This window comes from Episyrphus balteatus, chromosome 1 (assembly GCF_945859705.1).
Source record: "Episyrphus balteatus chromosome 1, idEpiBalt1.1, whole genome shotgun sequence".
Classification (NCBI taxonomy): Eukaryota; Metazoa; Arthropoda; class Insecta; order Diptera; family Syrphidae; genus Episyrphus; species Episyrphus balteatus.
The window spans coordinates 44,159,833-44,183,262 of record NC_079134.1 but is presented as its reverse complement, the minus strand read 5'-3'; the positions used below and the strand labels follow the sequence as shown (position 1 = coordinate 44,183,262).

Here is a 23,430-nt window from a genome sequence, read left to right as displayed (position 1 = left end):
TTCCCTTTGTGTGCTTGCTAGAAAAAAAAGAACGACTTAAGTAAGCCATAATAATTTTATATTATTATTTTTTATTGAAGAGAATATAATTCTCGAAAATCACCTCAAGAATATTAAAATTCTACACACAAATAAGTTAAAAGAAAAAAAAAAAACTTTATTAAATGTATGTTTTCTTTATTTTTTTTTAATACTCTGTCCGGGTCTATCATTCAGTCTTTAAATTTTTTTATTTTTTTTTTTTTTCAATGTCCTTGTTGTCGTATATCTATATCATACATCTTAGAAATAAAAACTTGATGCATCGTCGCAGTCTTTGAGGATAATTTTTCTTTCCAACAAGATTTTTTTTTTGTTGTAAACATCTTAGTTATATGGAAGGAAGAAGGTATTCCTTAACATTTAAATAAAAAAAACTTGCGTTTTCTTTCCCACACAAACGCACTCACAAGAAAACACAAAAAAAGGAACTTTTTTTTCCTTTAGAATAGGATGTAACAAGTTCTTTTTATACGCTTTCTCTCCTCAACGATGTCCTCTGAATAGATTCAAGACGAAAAAAAAATTACATAAAATATGACAAAAAATATACATTAATGTTGTAGACGGAAGGTAAGAAAAGAAATAAAAAAAGAAGAAAAAGTTAAAAAAAAAATACACACATACAGAAAAAAATAAAAAAAATATAATGTAACTGTTATTCTTAATGCATTTAAGAGCAGACATTTTTAGAATTTATAAGTCTAGTGCGCTCAGATAAATGTTTTATTTTTTTTTTTTAAATAGTTTTACATTTTGGTTAAAGAAAATATAAAAAAAAAAGTTCATAAACAGGGTGATTCTTAAGAAATGATATCTAAAGTTTCTTGTTGATTGAAAATAAAATAAATTCTGCTGAAACGAAGAATTGTAAAGTTTAGCGAAATACGTAATTTTTGTTTCCAAGAAATATCTGATATTCAACGTTGATATTCTGTATCTTCTTTAGTAAATATTTTATGTATGTAAATAGTTACCGATACCACTTATAAGGATTTATTTTTGACTCGCATTTTTGCAAAGTTCTAAGGAAGTTCGTGAGTATTTTGAAGCTAGTCACTTCATTGCTTCAAAAATATTAGTTTTCTTGCTAAAAATAGGTATTGTTTTATTTTTCGACTGAAAAAAAAATTAGTAAATCTACATTTAAAGGAGATGGCACATTTTTCTATGGAGCTTGGGCCCAGTGTGTTCACTAACGAAATTGGTATCAAATGAAAGGTGACGGTAAGCACATTACGTGGGTAAAATATTTTCAAATTCGTTAGTGGGGTTTTGGAGATATTTGAGTTTGAAGTTTCGGATTTCACAATCAAGATTTCAGCTAATTTTTCGAACAATTAATCGTAGAATGCGTAATAATGGGTGTACAGAAATAATATTGGTATCAAATGAAAGGTATTTCTTTTGTCTATAAATCTGTATCAAAAGTTATTTTCTTTATTAAAAAAAATAATACATATTAGGTATTTACTTCTCAAAAGGTGATTTTTTTAAGCGAGGCATTTGGCACATCGAAATATCAAAATATTCAGTGGTGACATGCACTTTTTTTTGCAATTTTTCGATAGCTTAATGTGTAACCTTTAATTCTATATATAAAATAGTTCTTTAAAACATACAAAAACCTTATAATAAGCAAAATACACAAAAACGCGCTGAAATATGCCTATTAAATAATAAGAATAGAAACTATAGTTCAGTCAATGGGGAAAAATCTGGAAAAAGCTATGACGTCAGCTAAGTTTGAATGCAGTATTGAAGAGGGGTTTATCCCAAGTACAAATCTCAGATTGCGTATTGTTTGGTCTTGTGGGGCGACCGCCATTTTGAAAAACGCATATGTCTCAATATCTCGAGAACGACTGGTCGGACAGAAAACTAGAAAGAACTTTTTAGATTGGAAATTAGTTAATCTTTCTTTTTCTAGTACATCATTTTTCTCTAGGAGTTATAATTTCAGAGTTACACTACCGAAAATTGTGTGTTTTTTGATATTTTAAATATTTTAAACAACTCTTAGAGTTAAGTGCGGAATTACTGAGAATGAGATACTTTGCGGTTCTGTTACTCTGAAAGTATAACTCCTAGAGAAAAATGATGTACTAGAAAAAGAAAGATTAACTAATTTCCAATCTAAAAAGTCCTTTCTACGCATTCTACGATTAATTGTTCGAAAAAATAGCTGAAATCTTGATTTTGAAATCCGAAACTTCAAACTCAAATATCTCCAAAACCCCACTAACTAATTTGAAAATATTTTACCCACGTAATGTGCTTACCGTCACCTTTCATTTGATACCCATTTCGTTAGTGAACACACTGGGCCCAATAATGTGCCATCTCCTTTTCCTGTAAAATGTATTCTTTCAAGGTAGGTAATATGTTTCGAATTAAGTTTTTCTGAAAAAATATATTTAAAAAATATAAAAAAAAAAAAGTACAAAAAGAGGTTCGCTTTTGCAAGTTGTATATCAGGATTGCTTCTGCCTTCGTCGAATAAACTGTGTAATACACAAGAGAATACTGATTTGATGACATTTAACTACTTCGAGCATTGTTTCAAGAGGCGCGTTCGGTTTAACTCTTCAGAAGCGTTTTCTTTAAGTGAAAACTTCTTTAGTATCGTAGTGATTTGAAACAAGATGAAACGAAAAAGCGATACGAAAAATCAATTGATCATAACTTTTTTGTTTTAATAGATATATCAATGAAATTTATACAGTAGATAGGTAATTAAATAAATTATAATTGTACAAAATTTCAATTAATTTTATATTCAAAATTCTGAGATAACGGTGTAAAGATGTTTTTTTCTAAACACGTTATATCTTTTGATCTAGAGCACATAACAAATTTATTTAACTTTAATATGCATGCTGATAATATTACCTTTCATTTAATATATCAAAAATAACGGTACGTGATCTACAAGTTTATAATCTTTAATTGAAAAACTTGAAAAATACCTCAAAACACCTGTGAAGATTTGTTGCCTATGACCACCCAGCAGTATAGGAAGTACCGTAATCTCAGTTTGAAATTTCGACATGGTTGGCTTTAAAAAATTCTTACTTTTTTTATAGGCATGGTAGAAATATGATTGAAGCGTCATATAAAAGGTGAAATAATAATGATATAAAAATTTTTATAGGTTGTCTTTTAAAAAATGGAATTAATGGCGTTAGAAGAGAAAAGAGATTGATTGTTTTGCTTTTTTTATGAAAACTAATTTGGTTAAAATAAATTTTAGCACTTTTTGTAGATGTTGTATAAACATGGTCGATATAAATATTTTGAACTGAAACAATAAGCTTTCAGATGGTATAAAATTTATTGTAGGTTGTCATATAAAAATAGTGATGAAATAAAAAAAAGTTATATTTTTTCGATTTTTTTAAAACGATTTTTAAGGTTTCACTTCAGCCACGTGTGCATTGCACACATGATATTTTTTTTCTGTGAGTAGAAGACATAAACAAGGAAGCAAACCAAGGACTTCTTGAATACAAATAAATGTTAAGGAACTCGCACAACTATAACCAGATTATGTGTCATCCAGCTGAATAATAGAAGAATACAGTTAGTATAGTCAATACTCAGACTACGACTAAACGGAACGAAGCATTGAGCAAAAACACGTAACGTAAAATGCAACATGGTCATGGTTACTTTTCATGGAATGTTGGAAAACTTACATGAAACATCTTTTGATTAATATTGAAAAATCTTTGAAAAATAAAAATCAAAATTAATCAGACTTCAGCTAAAGTTACAGTTAATAAAAATACTGTGAGTTGGTCTGATGGTATAGCACTTAAATAGTAACGCAAGGATACTTAGATGGATTTCCAGTGACTGTACGTTTTTATTTGTTTTTAGTTCGTGGTTTTTTGTTCTATTTTTTCCCTAAGAGTGAGGTTAAACTGAAGAAAACCGACAAACTATAAGAAATTTCAAAGTCTAGAAGTAGTTGAGTAACGCAAAAAAAACAATCAACTTTTGCTGTGACCATCATTTTTCATCTGTCTGCTAATGAAGAATAACAGCTCTGCGTGTCTCATATTGCTCACCATCTGCTAATCGAATGATGAGATGCATCAAACATCTTAAATTGGAATAGCTACGTTTCGAGAAGTAAAGTCGGCTATAAAAATTTCTAATAACAGTAACACTCAAAACTCGACCGGTCAATGTTGGGAAGGTTCCGAAATTAGAACCTGAAGTTACCAGAGTCTAAGAGGCAAGTGTGTGAAAAAGTTGTACCTGTCAAGATTCAGCTGACAGTGATGCCAACGACCAGTAGTTTCAGCACAGTCTCATCATCAAGTTAACTATTCGAAACCGAAACCCCAGGCTACCGGGGGCAACACATAAAACAATGCAGCAATAACTACAAAAAAATCTGAAAACTCAGCAGCACTGACTTTTCAACTAAAGCGTCAAAGTGTCCAAAGATTAGGAACCAAGCAATAATCAGCTGGTTCTAATACGTGACTTAAAGATCTTTGAAATGGAGATGTTGTCTAGCCATACAAGAGCACACGGAGTAGAAGTATTCCAGAAGATGCTTATAGCCGTTTAAAAGAAAATCCAGTGCTAACAGCCAATCAACGGCAGTAAGAGTTATTTTGACATTTTAAGCGATCGAAGACGTTTCGGGAAGTGATTTTCCGATAAGAAAGTTTAAAAGATTAAAATTTTTGAAATCCCATACGATTTAGCACTTTGTCTCTTTCAGTTTACACTTTCTTATGTAAAAAAATATTTCAAAATTTGTTTTTCTAGTCTCATTTATGTAGCTGGCACATAATAAGGAAAACCGTGAACCATGGAAAAACAGTGAGTTATCTTAGAAAAGAATATGGAAACTTTTATAAAATCCCATATAATTTTACACTTTATCTCTTAGTTCACACTTTCTAATGTAAAAAAAAACCAAACAAATCTTTTAAATAATGGAAGGATGACTCCTTTTTTCTGAAAAGGTTCTTCCTGTGATTCTATGAATAATATCATTGAATAGTTAAAATGATAAAATCTCATATGATTTTACAATTCGTCTTTCAGTTCACAGTTCCTTGTGCAAAATTTCTTTTAGTGATACCAAAGTTTTCAAAATATCATCTCAAACAACTTCGTGTTCTATGTAGAGTTTAAGCAACAAAATTAAAGTTGATAACATATTTACTATAAATATTATTAAATTTTTTTAATTATTTACAAAAAATTTAACTTAGTGAAAATTAATCATTCTTAAATTCACCCTGTTTTTACTTCATCATATATCCATTACAATGCATTGGAATAAGTTTTTTTTTGTAGGTAAATAAACATGTTCCCACAAAAATTTAAAAAAAAAATAAATATTTTAATTTAAAAAAAAATAAAAACACGTAATATTTTTGCATTTTTAATTTTCCTTTTTTTTTTGTTCTAATGTTCATCTTAATGGCAGTACTTTCCTTACTCATAAATTATTTCCTCTTTTTTTTATTATTTATTTTTTAAGATATCAGCCCTGATCCCTGACCTTATAATTTACCGTAGAATAAAAAATAAAAAAAAATAAAATAAACTAATGTTGTGCTGAGAGGCTTAAAACAATTTTTTATTTGTTTTATTTTTCTTTTATATAAATTTTCAACTACGAGGTGCGCTCTCTATAGAAAAAAAACATGCAATCACAGTGCTTTTTTTTGCATCCTGGGATCAGGATTGTACATATTTTTTTTTTTTTTGTGCAGAAAACAAAAAAAAAATAAAGTTTGTATTCCACATTTCCTTTTCTTTTTTTTTAAGACTAAAAATGTTGTTCGGTAATTGTTCTCGCCACACAAAGTGGAAATAGAGAGAAAAAAATATCTCTACACACACACATAAACACAATTCACGTAAAAATAATAAACAAAAAAACGAACTCCTAAAAAAACGAAAATTTTTATATTATCATGTCGGCGTGAAAAAAAAGGGTTTTCTTTTCGTTCGTGCCTAAAACTTTTAACCACAATCTATCAAGAGTGCGCGGGATTTAAAGGATTTCTCTTGTTTCATTTTTCTTTAATTTTTCCTGGCCTTAGAACAACCAAGAATCCCAAATGAATAAAACAAAAAAAAAATTTTAAAAACACGGTAACTAAAGCATAGAGATAGAGACGCTCTAGATATGTGTTACCCGAAAATGTGTGTGTGAATTCGTGGTGTGGCAACAAACAATTTAACTTTTTTTTTTTTTGTATTTTATTTCTTCTGATGTTTATCCTTTTTGTGTCTGATTTTAATATTTTGAGCAAGGATATATGCGAATACAAGGCTTTTTATATTTTTAGTATTATTTTTTTTTTTTACGTTTTCATAAGAAAAATAAAATAGTGCATTTCAGTCGGTGAAGGAGTTATTGTGGGATAGAAAAGAAGGGGGGAGGGGGGAATTGTGGTTCTATAAATTCTAGAGGGGTAGAGATATGGATATGGTTGATTTTTGCCTTAGGATGGGGCAATATACCTATATTTTAAGAAGATTCTATTGGGGCAAATGTTATGCAAATTCTAGAATGATTTGTACGTGTCAGAAGCTCAGAAGTGGGATATACTAGTAGTTTGTTGTATAGTGAATGCGAGAGTGAAGAAAGGTGAAAGAAAAACATAAATGAGGATCCTTGGGAGATTTCTTGATTTGATTTAAGGATCAAGGAAGGTTAAGGATTGTGTTTATGTATGTAAATGAGTGACAGGGTGAGTTGGAGAGGGAGTTTTTCTTTGCAGGTTTGGATAAATGATAGTCGAGCGGATGTGATGGATTGAGGCATGTGTGGAATGGGCTGAATCGAATCTAAAACTTATTTGTTTTATGGTAAATAGGACGTCAAAAAATGTTTAGAATGAAAAAAGAATTGTGACAGGATCAAGCTTAAATAAAAAGGTTAAGTCCATATACATTGATTATTTGGCCAAGTCTATACTTTTCTTAAAATAAATCGGATCAATTTATTGTCTGGTAAACATCAGGTTAGAAAAAATCTTAAACCCATTGGCCCATTATAGTCTTAAAAGGTGAAAGAGTTAAGCTTCATATAGGTCATAGATTATCCCAAGGACATAAGTAAAAAATCATCCCAAGCAGATGGTTTGGCTTCTTCGTAATATTTATGTCTTTTTATCTAGGGTTATTGTTTTCTTTATTTTTCTGTTGTTGTTGGTTCAGGACAAAATTCTAAGAAGTCCTTCTTTCTGGGATGAAAATAAACACACATACAAACAACAACTCTGGCCAAAAAACATTGGTTTAATGTTATTTTTGCCTTGAAAGATGAGGTGGGTGGAGTTGAAAAGACCCATCATCGATGTCGAAAGTTGAACGATTTTATGCAAATGAAAAGTAAATCGAATTTTCATCTCTCTCTCGGTAAGTTGGCAGACTTTCTTGATGCTGCTGCCCTACAGGCAATAATTGAAGATGGCAATTTATTCGTGACCTAATGTCTTTTCTAAGAAAGACTCCTGCTCTCTCTCTCTCTGACTGACTCTCTATCATTATTATATGGACATTTTTGATATTGAAATTTTCCATTATTATAAGAATCGATGTTGTTTTTTTGTTGGGAAGAAGAAGCAGAGGATAAAATGTGTTTGTTTTGCTTAAGTTTTGATTAAAAATGTTTGATAAAAATGAATAACCTGTTAAAGTTAAATGGAAAGAATACAGATGATGAGAACTAGGAAATTGTTTTTAATTGCCTGTGAAATTGTTTGATTGCAATTTTCTAGAGTTTTAAGCAAACCGGAGAATTTTAATTTTTGTATGTTTTTAATGGGAACTTGGGTACCTTCATAAATTTAGTTTAGTACTTTGTAAATGCAAAGCAAAAAGTACAAAGTACAAAGTACAAAGTACAAAATACAAAGTACAAAGTACAAAGTATAAAGTACAAAGTACAAAGTACAAAGTACAAAGTACAAAGTACATAGTACAAAGTACAAAGTACAAAGTACAAAGTACAAAGTACAAAGTACAAAGTACAAAGTACAAAGTACAAAGTACAAAGTACAAAGTACAAAGTACAAAGTACAAAGTACAAAGTACAAAGTACAAAGTACAAAGTACAAAGTACAAAGTACAAAGTACAAAGTACAAAGTACAAAGTACAAAGTACAAAGTACAAAGTACAAAGTACAAAGTACAAAGTACAAAGTACAAAGTACAAAGTACAAAGTACAAAGTACAAAGTACAAGTACAAAGAACCAATTATAAAATACAAAATAGAATATACAATGTGGAAAGTACTGAATAAAAGGTATAATTTGATCCAAATCTTCTGTATTTAAGATCTAATTATATCCAAACTTTTAAAAATATGGAAAATTAAGGCCTTCGCTAACATTTTTTTTACCAAAGTTTCGATTCAGTTTCGATTGAGCCCAACGATGTTTTAAATTTACAATGCGTCTTGTGACATGTGAGTTCTGAATTTGATGATGATTTTTTAGGGGTAAGGTTAGTGCAATAAAACATAACACAACAAAAAAAATTAAAAAATAAAAACATTTCAAAACACATTAACATTCAAATTTATATTAATTCAAATTCTACACATTTAAAATATATTTACAAAACTAAAAACTTTTATCTCAAAAATTTTTCTTAAAAAAAATTATTGTTTTTATATGAAAAAAAAAAAAACATTTTTCATATTATAAGCTATATATTCCTTATAAAACCAAAACTTTAAAAATATATACGATTAACAAAAAAAAAAAAAAATGTTTTAACATTTTGCTAAGCAACAGACCTGGCTTTAATTGAGACGACTTTTCCGCCAACTGGCATATTTTCCTTGACATAAATTGGCCCATAGACCGTATTATCCCAAACGGGTGGATTATTTGCCCGATCGACAACGTCAATTTGCACCTCGACTGTACGTGACAGGGGTGGATAGCCTTTGTCTTGGGCCATAGCTTCTAGCTTATATGTTTCACGCTGTGTTTTGTTTTGGTTTTCAAAAAAACACACATATTCAAAAATTTCCCATGTTGAAAAATTCACACATACATGGATTATAGTATATATTCATGCATATTTTTTTAGATATATATTCGGGCAGGAAAATTGTGATCGTTGAGTTTGTTTTTGAAACATTTGTTGATTTTGGTAAAGTTGCATTTTGATTGATAATTTTTTTTTATATATTTTCGATTTGAAATAAAAAAGCAAAAAACAAATCGATATAATATTGAGTTTTTTTATTGTAGTTTTTTTTTTTTTTTTGTTTTATCAAAAAATAGAAAATAACCTTTAGCCCAAAAAATTATAGAATAACCCATTTTGTAACCAAAAAAAAAAAAACGAAAGAAAGAAAACCTCTCTCAGTCATAAATTTTTGTTTTCAAAAAGAAAATGTTTTTGTTGCTGTTAATACCAATTCAACACCACAACCAAGAAAAATAAAATATAAAAAAAATTATTTTCAAAAAATCCAATTTTAGTTATTTTAAAAATTCATTTTTTTCACACACACAAAAACAAAATATGATATACAATCATTGTTACTCATTCTAATTATATACGCAGTGTTTAGTTAGTAAAACAGAAAATAAAATAAATGCAGTGAAATCAAAATTTAAAGCAAAAGCAAAACTGATATATATTTTTTTCTTTGAAAAAAAATCACTATCTATAAATTATATTATGATTTCTGCTACTTCATTTAGTTTTACGTACTTAGAAGCTTTGATGTTTTTTCTTTTTTTTCTGAATGAATTTTATGAAATAAATCAAAATTATTCTGCCTACCTACATTTTGAAATGAAAACAAAAATATACAAAATTTTTACATTTTTCCTAAACATAAAAAATTACTGCAGTGCAAATTGTTTCTTTTTTTTTTTGTTGAGAGTATAAAGTGGAGTTGTCTCGATCCTAAATAGCCTTTGAAAAAGTGAGGAAAAATAAGCTGCAAGTACCTATTGGAAAAATCAATGATATTTTTTTTTTTCAAATTCAAGAATAACTGAAAATGAACTAATTAAAACATTTATGAATTTAACCACAAATTCAGTAGTTTATTTTTTAATTCATTTCAAGCTATCGTAAATTTTAAAATAGAATAGAACTGTAATTTAAATCAGTGACAAAAACGAAAACTATTTTGAAGTGAAAACTTCTTTAGCATCGTAGTGATTTGAAACAAGATGAAACGAAAAAGCGACATGAAAAATCAATTGATCATAACTTTTTTGTTTTAATAGATATATCAATGAAATTTATACAGTAGATAGGTAATTAAATAAATTATAATTGTACAAAATTTCAATTAATTTTATATTCAAAATTCTGAGATAACGGTGTAAAGATGTTTTTTTCTAAACACGTTATATCTTTTGATCTAGAGCACATAACAAATTTATTCAACTTTAATACGCATGCTGATAATATTACCTTTCATTTAATATATCACACATAACGGTACGTGCTCTACAAGTTATATAATCTTTAATTGAAAAACTTGAAAAATACCTCAAAACACCTGTGAAGATTTGTTGCCGATGACCAGCCAGCAGTAGAGGAAGTACCGTAATCTCAGTTTGAAATTTCGACATGGTTGGCTTTAAAAAATTCTTACTTTTTTTGTAGGCATGGTAGAAATATGATTGAAGAGTCATATATAAAAGGTGAAATAATAATGATATAAAATTTATTATAGGTTATCATTTAAAAAATGGATTGAATGTCGTTAGAAGAGAAAAGAGATTGATTATTTTGCTTTTTTTATGAAAACTAATTAGGTTAAAAAAATTCTAGCACTTTTTGTACATGTTGTATAGACATGGTCGATATAATTATTTTGAGCTGAAACAATAAGCTTTCAGATGGTATAAAATTTATTGTAGGTTTTCATATAAAAAAAAGTGATGGAATACAAAAAAGTTATATTTTTTCGATTTTTTTTAAATGATTTTTAAGGTTTCACTTCAACCACACATGATTTTTTTTTTCTAATAGGAAAAAGAGACTTCGCTTAAGGAAAACTGAAAATTTCCTTAATAAATTAAAAAAAAAAAAAAAACTGTACAAAACTTAAAACTTATGAAACGAAAATGTCAGAAGTGCACTTTTATATTAATTTCAAAGTTTTTTGAATAAAATAAATATTAAAGAGAGAAAGGAAACCAAATTTAATCAAGTAAATTTAATTCAAATTCTGTCCAGATTTTGAATTTTTATGGATGCACTGTAGTATATAAAAAAAACACGTTAGTGATACGTAGTGCCTTTGATGGATATTTTTAAATGATGGTTTAATTTTTATAAGAAAAACCGCCAAAAAATCTCTTTCTTACTATTTATATGGAAAATCGAAAAAACTGTTGTGAATACCTACTTATAGAAATTTTTTAACCGGTTTTTAGTAGGTTTAAGCGATGCACATCACTCAAATTTAGATTTTAAAATATTATTTTTTATTAACTCCTGCTCGACCATTTTTACCAAAGAAACCCTTAAAAAAGGGATATTTTTATCTTCTTTTTTTGTCGGTTTTAATGGGTTTCATACTTAAAGTAGTCTCCAAAATATGAACGTCCTCCTTTCTGATATTTTTTCAGTAAACTTGCGATTATGGAGTTTTTTTTTTTTGTTAAGGATAAATTCACTATAATTTCCATTGATAGAAAAATTCACTGCTGTCACTATCCTTGGAAATTGAATAGGTATGTTTTGCTTATAATGGGTGGGAAACATCGAGTTCGGTAAAGTAATCCTCTTAAAAACAAACTCTATTTACTATACGCGGTTAATAACACGGTGTAACACTCAAAATATACGCGGGCGGAGACCTATCAGGTTTTGTAGAGCTAGTCGCACTGAATACGAAACGGTATTTGAAAATCCCCTAACACCCCCAAAATCTGGAGTTACGGGCAAAAAACGGTTTTTTGGACCTTCACCCATTGAAAAAATTCTAGCTTCGACAATTTTGTACCCATTTTCGATTTTTTTACAGTTTCTGATAGAAGATAAATATACCTTTATAACAATGTGTAAAACATGTAACTCGGTTAAACCACTTAGAATTTATAAGATGTCAAAGTTCAAAAATTCAATTTTTTTTGTCATTTGCCCAACTTCGGCATCAATTTAAAGTATATGTTTTCAAAACAACATGCTATTTAAAAAATATATTCTAAAACTATATCTATTTTCCAATCGATCAAGGTATTTTTTATGAAAATCACTTCAAAATTGGCTTAGAAAAAAAAATTTTTCGATTTCAACCCAGATACAGAAATTGGAACTTTTAGGTATAGAACAAAAATGTTGTTTCGGCACGTAGTAGGATAAGTTGGGCGCCAGGATTTGATGAAGGGTTTTTGTAGAAGAGCTCAATACAAACATTTTTTTTCTTTGGAAGGGGGGTCTATCTCCCCCCGTTTAGGTGGGAGGGGCATTTTTCTAAAAAAAAATTATCAAAATAAAAAAAAAATATTAAAAAACAACGGCAGCACTTACATTAATAAATGATACCATTTCCAAAAGGTAAAATTGTGCATTTGATTCTAATTTTTAAATCAATATAATATTCCCAATAGTTTTTGAAATAATCGATTTCAAAGTTAAAAATAGGGGAAAAAATTTTTTTTAAAACTCATTTTATACTATTTTTGGCCAGACTGTGAATTTTAGTAAATAAATTACTTAAACAGAAAACTGCATCAATCGATTCCTTATCGAACCGTGAAAACTATGTGTTTCTATGTCTTCTAGTTTTTGGGAAAATTGAAAAATTATTTTATCAGATTTTTCTTTTTTCAAAATATTTTTTGTTTTTATTTGTTTTTATTTTTCAATTTTCTCAAAAACTAGAAGACATAGAAACATATAGTTTTCACGGTTCGATAAGGAATCAATTGATGCAGTTTTCTGTTTAAGTAATTTATTTACTAAAATTCACAGTCTGGCCAAAAATAGTATAAAATGAGTTTTTAAAAAAATTTTTTCCCCTATTTTTAACTTTGAAATCGATTATTTCAAAAACTATTGGGAATATTATATTGATTTAAAAATTAGAATCAAATGCACAATTTTACCTTTTGGAAATGGTATCATTTATTACTGTAAGTGTTGCCGTTGTTTTTTAATAATTTTTTTTTATTTTGATAATTTTTTTTTAGAAAACTGCCCCTCCCACCTAAACGGGGGGAGATAGACCCCCATTCCAAAGAAAAAGATGTTTATATTGAGCTCCTCTACAATAACCCGTTATCAAATCCTGGCGCCCAGGTTATCCTACTACGTGCCGAAACAACATTTTTGTTCTATACCTAAAAGTTCGAATTTCTGTATCTGGGTTGAAATCGAAAATTTTTTTTTTCTAAGCCAATTTTGGAGTGATTTTCATAAAAAATACCTCGATTGATTGGGAAATAGATATAGTTTATGAATATATTTTTTAAATAGCATGTTGTTTTGAAAACATAAACTTTAAATTGATGCCGAAGTTGGGCAAATGACAAAAAAAATTGAATTTTTGAACTTTGACATCTTATAAATTCTAAGTTGTTTAACCGAGTTACATGTTTTATACATTGTTATAAAGGTATATTTATCTTCTATCAGAAACTGTAAAAAAATCGAAAATGGGTACAAAATTGTCGAAGCTAGAATTTTTTCAATGGGTGAAGGTCCAAAAAACCGTTTTTTGCCCGTAACTCCAGATTTTGGGGGTGTTAGGGGATTTTCAAATACCGTTTCGTATTCAGTGCGACTAGCTCTACAAAACCTGATAGGTCTCCGCCCGCGTATATTTTAAAACCTCATTTTTGTAACACCGTGTAATGCCCAATTGAAAAATCTCGTCAAAATCAGAAAATTAGTTCTAGTTCGATATCCAAGGAGTTAGGAGATGAGTCAAGAAATAGGTATGAAAAACTTAGAGTGCTTTCGTCAGCAAAACAATGAAGAGGATTGGAAGTTATTCATAAAAGGTCATTGATGAAAAAAAAAGAAAAAGAAAGGGTGATAAGATGGATCCTTGTGGAATGCCTGCATTAATTTCGTGAAATCAGTTTTGAATCAATACAATTTGTTTCAAAGTTAAATTCTAATGCTCAGAAAATCGTCCTGCAAACATTTTTGCCAAGAGAGCTTGATACATTTATGTAGAACGAAATAATTTTACTTTAGCAGAAAGATAGATAAGCTATAAAGCATTCATTGTTACGTACTGACGGTCGTTTAAAATTGTTTGTTGTTCAAGACATTCCATAATCTGACTATTTATCAAAGCTTCCCTGATATTGGATATTATAGCGCTTTTTCTCGATAGTTTAGGGGGATGACTATTCAAATTTTTTTTGGGAATATGCTGAACAAGAGCAGTTTTTCAGAAGAGTAAGAGCTAAACGCAATGGTTTGGCCAAAGTTGAAGAACACCTCTTCAAAACTTTAGAAAATATAAAACCGCTGATTTGTTCATGTCAAGATCTTTTGCGATAAAATTTTGTTTTGTCGCTGCTGGGTAAATTCTGAAGTAAAGGAGATGGAATTGTGCTACAAGGAAGTTTTTTTTTCCAACCTCGTATTTCAAAAGTAATGCAAAAATTTAAGAGTGAAACTCTACCACCTGGAAATTTTTGTTTTTTTTTTACCATGGTTTTTCCCAAAAATTATTTTAATTGAAATTAGTTCAAATCTATATTAACAATAAATTATTTGCATCATCTGTAGGTATATTCTTGCAACTTATTTTTCCTCCTATCAATATAAATACTCATCAAGCTTATACACAATACACAATTCGTTTTAATTTCGATAACTAAATTTCCCTAAAACTCAAAAATATTTAAACAGAAATATAAGCATTGTTAAGATATATAAAATAAAACAAAAGCCAATTTTCAATGCAATTTTCCATTAATTTAAATAAAATAAATATTAGTAGATATATGATTTCCTGTGTATAAAACTCCATTTTCAAATGCATAATATGTATAATAGGATTGTTATTAGCTTACAAATTTATAACATTTTACTATAAATTATGTATATGTATTTCTATCTACATGAAAATAGTAAATTATTATTTACGAATTAATTACATATATTATTTTATGTAGATGTATATTTTAGGTGTGTTTATTTTATATTTATAAAAAGTGTGTAGATAAATTATTATAACAAAAAAAAAAGCTGAATAATTTTTGTTGTGAAAAACTAACTAAAAAAATGAACATGAACCCAAAAATCGACCCTCATTTTCATTCTTCTTCAGAAATTTAATAAAACCTCATCCCTTTACAACAATTCATTTTAACGCCACCCTGAGAACATCACTCTCTAGCGTTTTGCCTGTACTCTGGCTTTAGATGTGTATAATTTCAGTCAATTTGGTGATTTATGCGAACAAAATTGCATATTAATTGAAGCAAATAAAACACAAAGTTTTGTGTTGGCATTAATTTTGCTGTGCGAAAAATTAATATTCAGACAAGCAAGCAAGCCAGTCCGTAGAGTCCGTTGGAAAAAACGTCCTCAGGTTAAACGCTCATTAAACATCTATAGAAAGGTGATGCTTTCCATTTTCTAAATGGTGGTTGGTGGTGGTTCCGTGGAATTATTATGAATATACATTGAATTGTTGTTGTTCTAAGAGGGCGAGGGTGGATTTTTTTTGTTTGTTGATTTTGAAGACCGCTACGAGCCCTACCATTACTAGGTACTCGAGCAGGTACCAACCAATATTATTTATGAGCCGATTAAACAGTTCATTATAATTATTACAAGCATCAAAAAGTAAAGTTATAAAGTTACCAAAATATACCTAGATCACAAAATTAATTATTCAGCTTTTAATTTTATGTATTAAAAATAATTTAATAATTTTCCATAATTAGTATTTAAATTTAAGTTTAAAAACAAATAAATTAAATATCTTGGAATGTGGTTGGGGGAAAGGGTTTAATTATGTGCAAATATTTTTTTGTTAATTATTTTTACTATAAATGTTAGCTTTTTTTCAAAATTTAAAATAAATTCAAAATTTTTAATATTTTTTTGCAAGCTTTGTATTTATTGTTTTTAACATTTACCTTGTTTTCATTCTTTTGTTAGTTTATTGTTTTTTGGATAAAATTTGACCTTTCATGTGGGGGGAATGGCATACAATTTACAATTTTTACAAAATCAGAGGTTATGTTTTATAAAATTTTGTTTGATAACAGAATAGGATGAGTCGGGAGAATGTCTAATATAATTTTTTTTTACAAAGAACGGCGAAAAACCTTGTAATCAAAATTCAAAAAAAATTACTTTCCCATCACTTATATTTTTTTTTAGTTTGTTATAACTGTTTTTTTATTTTTTAAATTTAAATTCAAAAATCAATCCACCAGTCACCGTGAACTTTTTTTTTTTTCTTCAATAGCAAAATTACCATTGTGAATGAATAACCAATTTTTTTTTAGTAGTAGGGAAAAATGATAGCGGTCGACTGAAGAAGATAAACTACTTGGTAGCATTTTGCTTAGTTAGTACAAAAACCTTTTTTTTTATAAATTTTATAATTTTTATGGTTAAACAAAAATCTCCCATAAAAAAAGAGGGAGATAGAAATAGTATTATTATTATTATTATGTAAGTGGTTGTAGGATTCGATAGAAGTAGTACGTTTCTAGCTATGATACAAACCTTGCCTTAACCGATGTTACAACCGTACCAACAGTGACATTTTCTCTAATGTGAATGGGGCCATAAACGCTTTTGTCCCAAATTGGTGGCTTGTTATTTCTATCGACGACATCTAATTCAACATCGACATCTGCATATGATGGAGGGTCACCTTTATCGGAGGCGCGTACTCTTAAACGGTATCTATCGCGCTGTTATTTTTTAAAATTTTTGAAATATCGACGCCATCACCAGAAATTAGTACCAACACCATAATTTTTGTGTGTTATTTATGTGACAACAATGCCCCCGAAATGTAGGTTTGTGTATTGAGTAGAATTTCCCATAATTTTATTTTTTTGATTCCACATTTTGTGGATGACATTTTATTTGCGTTTAAAATGGTTTTTGTATTTGGTAGAAACGATTATGGATTAATTTTTTTTTTTTTGTATAGATTTTTGTGTTTATTTTTATAGTTCGTAACGTCGATTCATAGATGGCGAGTTGTTAAATGTAAAATGAAAAATATAAAAAAAAATCAAATTAACATACATAAATATTTTAAATAAAAAAAATTAAAAATTATTTAAATTAAATAAATTAAATACGTATACAAAATATTTTTTTTTTTACATTCAGCAATAAAAATTAAGGAGGAATAATTTTTGAAAGGATATTTTTATCTGCAGGGGTTTAGTTAGAAGTTACATGAAATTATTTTAAATTTAAAAATTCTACAAACATTAGGTAATTGATACTTCCTGTAAAAATGCCGGTTGTACTTAATTAAGAATCTATCTTAACTTAATGTCAATTAAAAACAAAATTAAATGAAATTTATATTTATTTATTTTTTTTAAATAAGGGAGGAAGGAAAAAACCAATTCGTTTGGATTTTTTGAGTTTGTTGTGTTATTTTTATTTTTTTTTTGGCTACCACAGATGATTGCTTTAAATTGGAAAGACGACTTAATTAAATTGTACAACATTGATGTAGAGAGAAAAAGAGTGGGGTTTTGGGATGATTGCTACTTTAGAAACTCATCAACTATACATATATAGAGGCAAAGAGAGAGGGTGTCTGGTTAAAATGGTGGTTGAGTTGAGAGGTTGTTGTTTTTTCTTCTTCTCTTTAAAAAGCCCGTAGCAATATTTTTTTCAAAGATATACGTTAGCAATACATTTAATTGATTTTTATTTTTTTTTTCGTTGTACTCACAGGATAACACCCCTTCTTTGTTGAAACCAAGACGTGTTTTTGTTGGGTATCAATTTGAAGACGTATAGAAGAAGTAGACGTGAAGTAAAGATATAATGTCGTTTCAACAACAAGAAAACTTATTAAATTTTTTGGATATTTGTTTTGGTTTTTTTTTTTTTATTTTATGGTCTTAAATTAGATTTATTTCTTAGAAAATAAAATTACAAATAAAATAAAATAAATACAAAAATATATATAAATGTGCAGTTGAAATGAAATAAAAATTTTTAATGCCTACAACAAAAGCAGTAAAATATTAATTTTATTTTTGTTCAATTTAGATACCTACAAAATAACTTGAGAGATTTCAGGTTAACTTATTTAAATTTATTTATTGTTTTTTTTTTTGTTATTGTTTGAAGAGATCAGAATTGCCCTAGTTTACCCTAATCAAGTAACTTTTAAGGTTAAATTAATTTTTTTTGATATAGCATCTACTTATATGAGGAATTTAGAATGAAAAAATTAAATAGCAAAGCCGATATAAATGTGTCAGTCGAAAGTGCCCACTGATTTAAAACAGTACATTTTTGCTTCCCGAGGTTTTAAGACTATTCATTAACAAATGGAAAGGAATTTTTCAGCATTTTTTAAAACATACAAAATACCTAATAATTTTTTTTTAATTTTATTTTAGAATATCGTCTGTTGACAAGTTAAACTCACTAACTACACTGTGCTACAAAATAAAAAAAAAATACACTTGAAAAATTACATAATGTAGGCTGTTCGTATGGTCAAATAATGCATTAATATATTTTTGTTATATTTTTGGAACCCTCCAATTTTTTTTATTTACAAAAAAACCATTTTTACAGACTTTACGATGTAATCTATCAATATCTCAGTCATTTTTTTTAACAATTCTTAATATGTTATATGTTTTTGGAAAGAGGATTTCCTGACCTTTTGAATGATGTATATAAGTCTATTGTTTAAACAAATTAAGTGTAGGTTTTTATCCCATAAATCTTGAAAGAGTGATTTTTTTCTCAATTTTTTCAACTTTACCCAATTTTTTTTTGCAAAATAAAACTCAGTGCTTAACGAACTCGTTTCAGGGGTCGAATCACGGCACACGATTACGATCATACGTTAACGTATTGACTATTGTTGTTTTTTATTTAACGAACGTATGCTGTGATTCGATCCCAGGTTTTGGGATTTGGGATGCGAGTTGAATCGTTAAACAGCAGCGTGTCAAGTAGAAGGCTGGTGCTTTGAGCAATGGATACAGTTCAGCGTTTCTTCATGTCAAAGCTATCAGCAAACGTTGCTGAATGCGAATTGGATCCTAATATAGCAGCCGTCGTGCAAAGGCCTTACGCGGACGACCGTTGTACTGGAAAATGGCAAACACTTAGCATCCGCCCTGCAACTAAACAAACATTCAAGATCGCAGGAGCTATGATATCGAAACGGCGCTGATACTGTTTTTCTGACATTTGTTAAAAAGTCTAAGCCTTATATTAAAGAAAACCGTTTTTTTTATTTATCACATTTCTATAATCTCCACAAAAAAATGCTATTACTAATGTAAAATCAGATTTTTAAAATATGTATGTAACTCGTGAAAATATTAGAAACACAAGTTTTTGGGAGTTTTAAGTAATCTAATTAAATTATCATTAAAAACTTTGAACACCAGGTGTTTCAAAAATTAACAACAAATTTAATAAACCACTGTTTTGGGTTTAAAACGTAATTTTTGAGGGTTTTAATATTTTTGGGAAATTTCGCTCTTTTCCAAAAGTATTAAAATTGTTGACTGGTGACTGTTTCGTTTTTAGATGTTTTTGGTATAAAAATAATGGAAGGTTTCTCAAGAAAGAAACTTATAAAAAAATCTATTTTTGTGGTAAAATAAAAATGTATAACTTGTTTTTTTTTTTATGGGGAAAAAAACTAGACTAGGACTTTTCAAATTGGAACGTAAATATATAGTGTTTAGATTTTTCCAAGTTTTTACTTTTAATGTTAAAATAGACTTATTCTGTAAAACATTTTATTTACACTTGCTCTTGTAAAAAAGATTTGGAGCGGAATTTGAGGAATTTATTCAGAGGACAAAAAAAATATATTAAATATACGACGTTTATTTCAAACATTGCATTATTTTTTCTTTTTGAGCTCTATTGACGAAAATTATAAATTCAGTCAATAACCATTTCCTTCATGGTTTTCAAGATATTAAATGAGTTTAACAGGCAAGTTAGAATGAGCTATTCTGAAACAAGATTGACTATAAGTAAGAAGAGTTTTTTTTTTTTCAAAAATAATCGAAAATAGTTTTTATTATTGTTTCATTATTTTGTGAGTTAGTAGCCTTCTTCTTGAAAAAAATTCAATCCGTCTAAACATGATTTTGGAAAATTGGAATGAAGTTTGTATCAGATTTAATGAGCACTCAGATGTAAATTTTTCTGTAAATTTTGGTCAGTTAGGTATTATAAAATGTATGATCCGCATCGATTAAGCAACAGATCTAACTATCTAAAGTGAAAAATTATAGCTCTTTATCGAACGAGAATACAAAAAATAATAAAGAATTGAATAATATTCTACTGCTTTTGTTAAATAAAATTATTTCTCTTCATACATAAATAAATATAAAAATTTAAGAAAACCTAAACACACATAAAAAACATGCACTTTAACTCAAAGAAAAACATACAAATATCTGCCATATATTATTATTTTGTCTCTTTTTGTAACTTCAAATCCTCGTTTAAGTAATAATAAGTATAAATTTAAAAGTGGCATTGTTTACTGCAAAATGTTTTTATTTTAAATATTTTATAATTCTAAGTTTTTTTTCAAAGGATATTATGGATATTGGGAATAATTTTTTTGAAATCAAAAAACTTCAAAATTATAACAAAATAAGCTTTAAAAAAATATATAAAATACTAGAAAAAATATATATATTATTTTTGTAGACAAAAATAAATTATGTGAAAAAAAATTGAATTAAATGAAAAAAAAAAATCGCCATTTTGAAAAGCTCAAAAATAAAAAATGTTTCAAAAACTCGTTTTCATTCGGCGTTTTATTGTTCGGTGAAACGACACTCAAAAAATTCCATGATCGTTCCAAAAAAAAAAATTAATTCTCTTTGTATATTTGTAAACATAGAGAGTGCAACGCAATGATGAATGTCAATTTTTTATATTTTTTTTGTTATTGATTGCCCCAAACACTTCGTTGAAAATGTCACTTTTCTTTCAAAGTTTTTTTATTTTTTCAAAATTTTTAAAATATAAGCGTTTATATAAATTTTTTTTATATATAATTTTGTCATAAGCTATTTACACAAAAATATGCCTTCCTTCACCTCTAATATGATGATGATTTTTTTTATAATTTTTCGTATGTTTTAAGAAAAATGTTAAAAAACAATATTATGTTCAATGTTTTGCATGAGTTTTTTTTTTGTTTTTTTTTTTTTATTTAAAAAAAAATTAAACAAAATTGAAATTTTGTATTTTTCATTTTGTTTAGGAAAATTTAAATTGGAGATAAAATTAACCAAAACCAAAGCGAAGAATTTTAATTTTGAAAAAAGAAAAATAAAATAATTAATCCTACTATTTAATGCCATGATAATATATAAATACCGCATAGTGCAGTTTTTATGATGTAAAGTGGTTTTGCATTGTTTGAACAAAATAATTTGCACTGCTTACATATTCTTTAAAAAAATGTATAAATATATATAATACCAGCGCAAAAAAAAAAATTTATAAAAAAATAATTAATTCAATCAATTTTTTAAAATTGATTTTTTTTTAATTAAAATTAAATTAAGAAAATAATTTTTTTGTGTACTAGCAAAAATCATTTAGATATAAAATTTGTGTCAATTTTGTACAAAGGTGAATGTTTCCAAAAATTAATTAAACAAAAAATTTAAATGAAATTTGCTATATACACCACCTACACTAAAAAATATATAAAAAAAAAAAAAAAATTAATTTTCAGCAACACCACAAGGATTTGAATTTTTTCAATGTTGCTTCTAACCTATATTTTTTTAATCTAACCTCAAAATATATCCCTAATCTTCAGTCCTTATTTTGCATAAATAAAATTAAAACTAAAAAAAAAATAACAAATATTCATAATATTATAAAATATTTGCAAATTTTCAACTCAAGTTTAAATTTTATATTTTTCTTATTAAAACTAAAAAAAATTGGTGCTGGAAATTAAATATACATAAAATTAAATTTAAATAATTCAACTAAAAAAATATACAAGCAAGATATTCTATACTAATTTTTATTTTATTTTCTTTTTCATTCTCCTAAGTACGCAATAAAATCGATTGATTTTGCAAGTAGTGTGCGGTGTTAGAAAAAGGGAGTCTTTTATTTATTTATTTATTTTTTTTTAGTTTCTAACTATTTCTGCGGCAGCCATTGAAATCTGTAAAACTTAAACCTATATTTTTTTGTTTTTAAAAATCACACACACACACTTTAATATTTGAAATCAATTTAAAATACATTCACTCATAAAGCAGAAAATTTTACAATTTTTTTTTTTTTTTTTTTTTCAAATATAAATTCGCACCTATAATGGAGTAATTTTGTTAATGGAAAACATAAAATTATAAACTTAAAAAAAACAAAATTAAACTTAAAATTAGTTTAATTTTTTTTTAAATTTTAACTAAAAAAATAAATCAAAATTATTAAGAAATTCTGGATTAACACTTACGTCAAGAGGCTTTTTCAATACAATCCATCCAGATTCAGCTTGAATATCGAAATATTCAAGATCATTTGGATTATATGGGGCACTTAAACTATAAACAATTGCTCCATTGTTATCGGCATCTTCATCAGAAGCAGACACACGTAAGATATTTGTACCAATGCTAGCATCTTGTTTGACATTTTCGACGTATTTCTTTGAAGGAAAAGAGATATCATGTTAAAATATGTTTTAAATTTTAATAAAAAAAAAAAAAATTAAAAACTCACTTGTCGATCAAACAATGGTGGATTATCGTTCACATCTGTAATTTCCACTGTAAATGAGCATACACCTTCCAAACTGGGTTCACCTTGATCGGTAGCTTTTACTGTTACCGACACAAATTTACCATCGTCACCTTCACGATCGAAGACTTTGTTTGTTGAAACTTCACCAGTTTCTTCGTCGACGGTGAATTTGGTACCTTTTTGATTGGGTTGCTGCACAATGGAGTATTTTACCTGAAATAAAACAAAAATTTTGATGTTATAATAAAAATTTAAATTGTCTCAGAACATTAATTTAATCAAAATGTGTTTTTTCTTTAGAATTTTTTGCTGATTCTGCATCGGGATTGTAAAAAATATTTTTTTAAATGTATTACAAATTTTAAATAAAATTTTAACAACAAAAAAAAATATTTATAGCAAATAAAAAAAAAAATTGCATATAAAAAAATGTTATTGCAACTGAAATATATTTT

General features: G+C 27.5%; 1 protein-coding gene across 7 annotated transcripts in view; it reads right to left on the bottom strand.

The window, feature by feature from the left end:
* Nucleotides 1-23,430, bottom strand: part of LOC129905842 (neural-cadherin-like) — a 658,269-nt gene that overhangs the window by 466,425 nt on the left and 168,414 nt on the right. For all 7 annotated transcript variants that reach the window (XM_055981444.1, XM_055981445.1, XM_055981449.1 and 4 more), the window contains exons 6-8: nucleotides 22,955-23,188; nucleotides 22,689-22,880; nucleotides 8,829-9,019 (exon numbers count right to left, since the gene is read on the bottom strand). In XM_055981444.1, coding sequence (XP_055837419.1) covers nucleotides 8,829-9,019; nucleotides 22,689-22,880; nucleotides 22,955-23,188 — 617 coding nt within the window. The remainder of the gene's footprint in view (nucleotides 1-8,828; nucleotides 9,020-22,688; nucleotides 22,881-22,954; nucleotides 23,189-23,430) is intronic.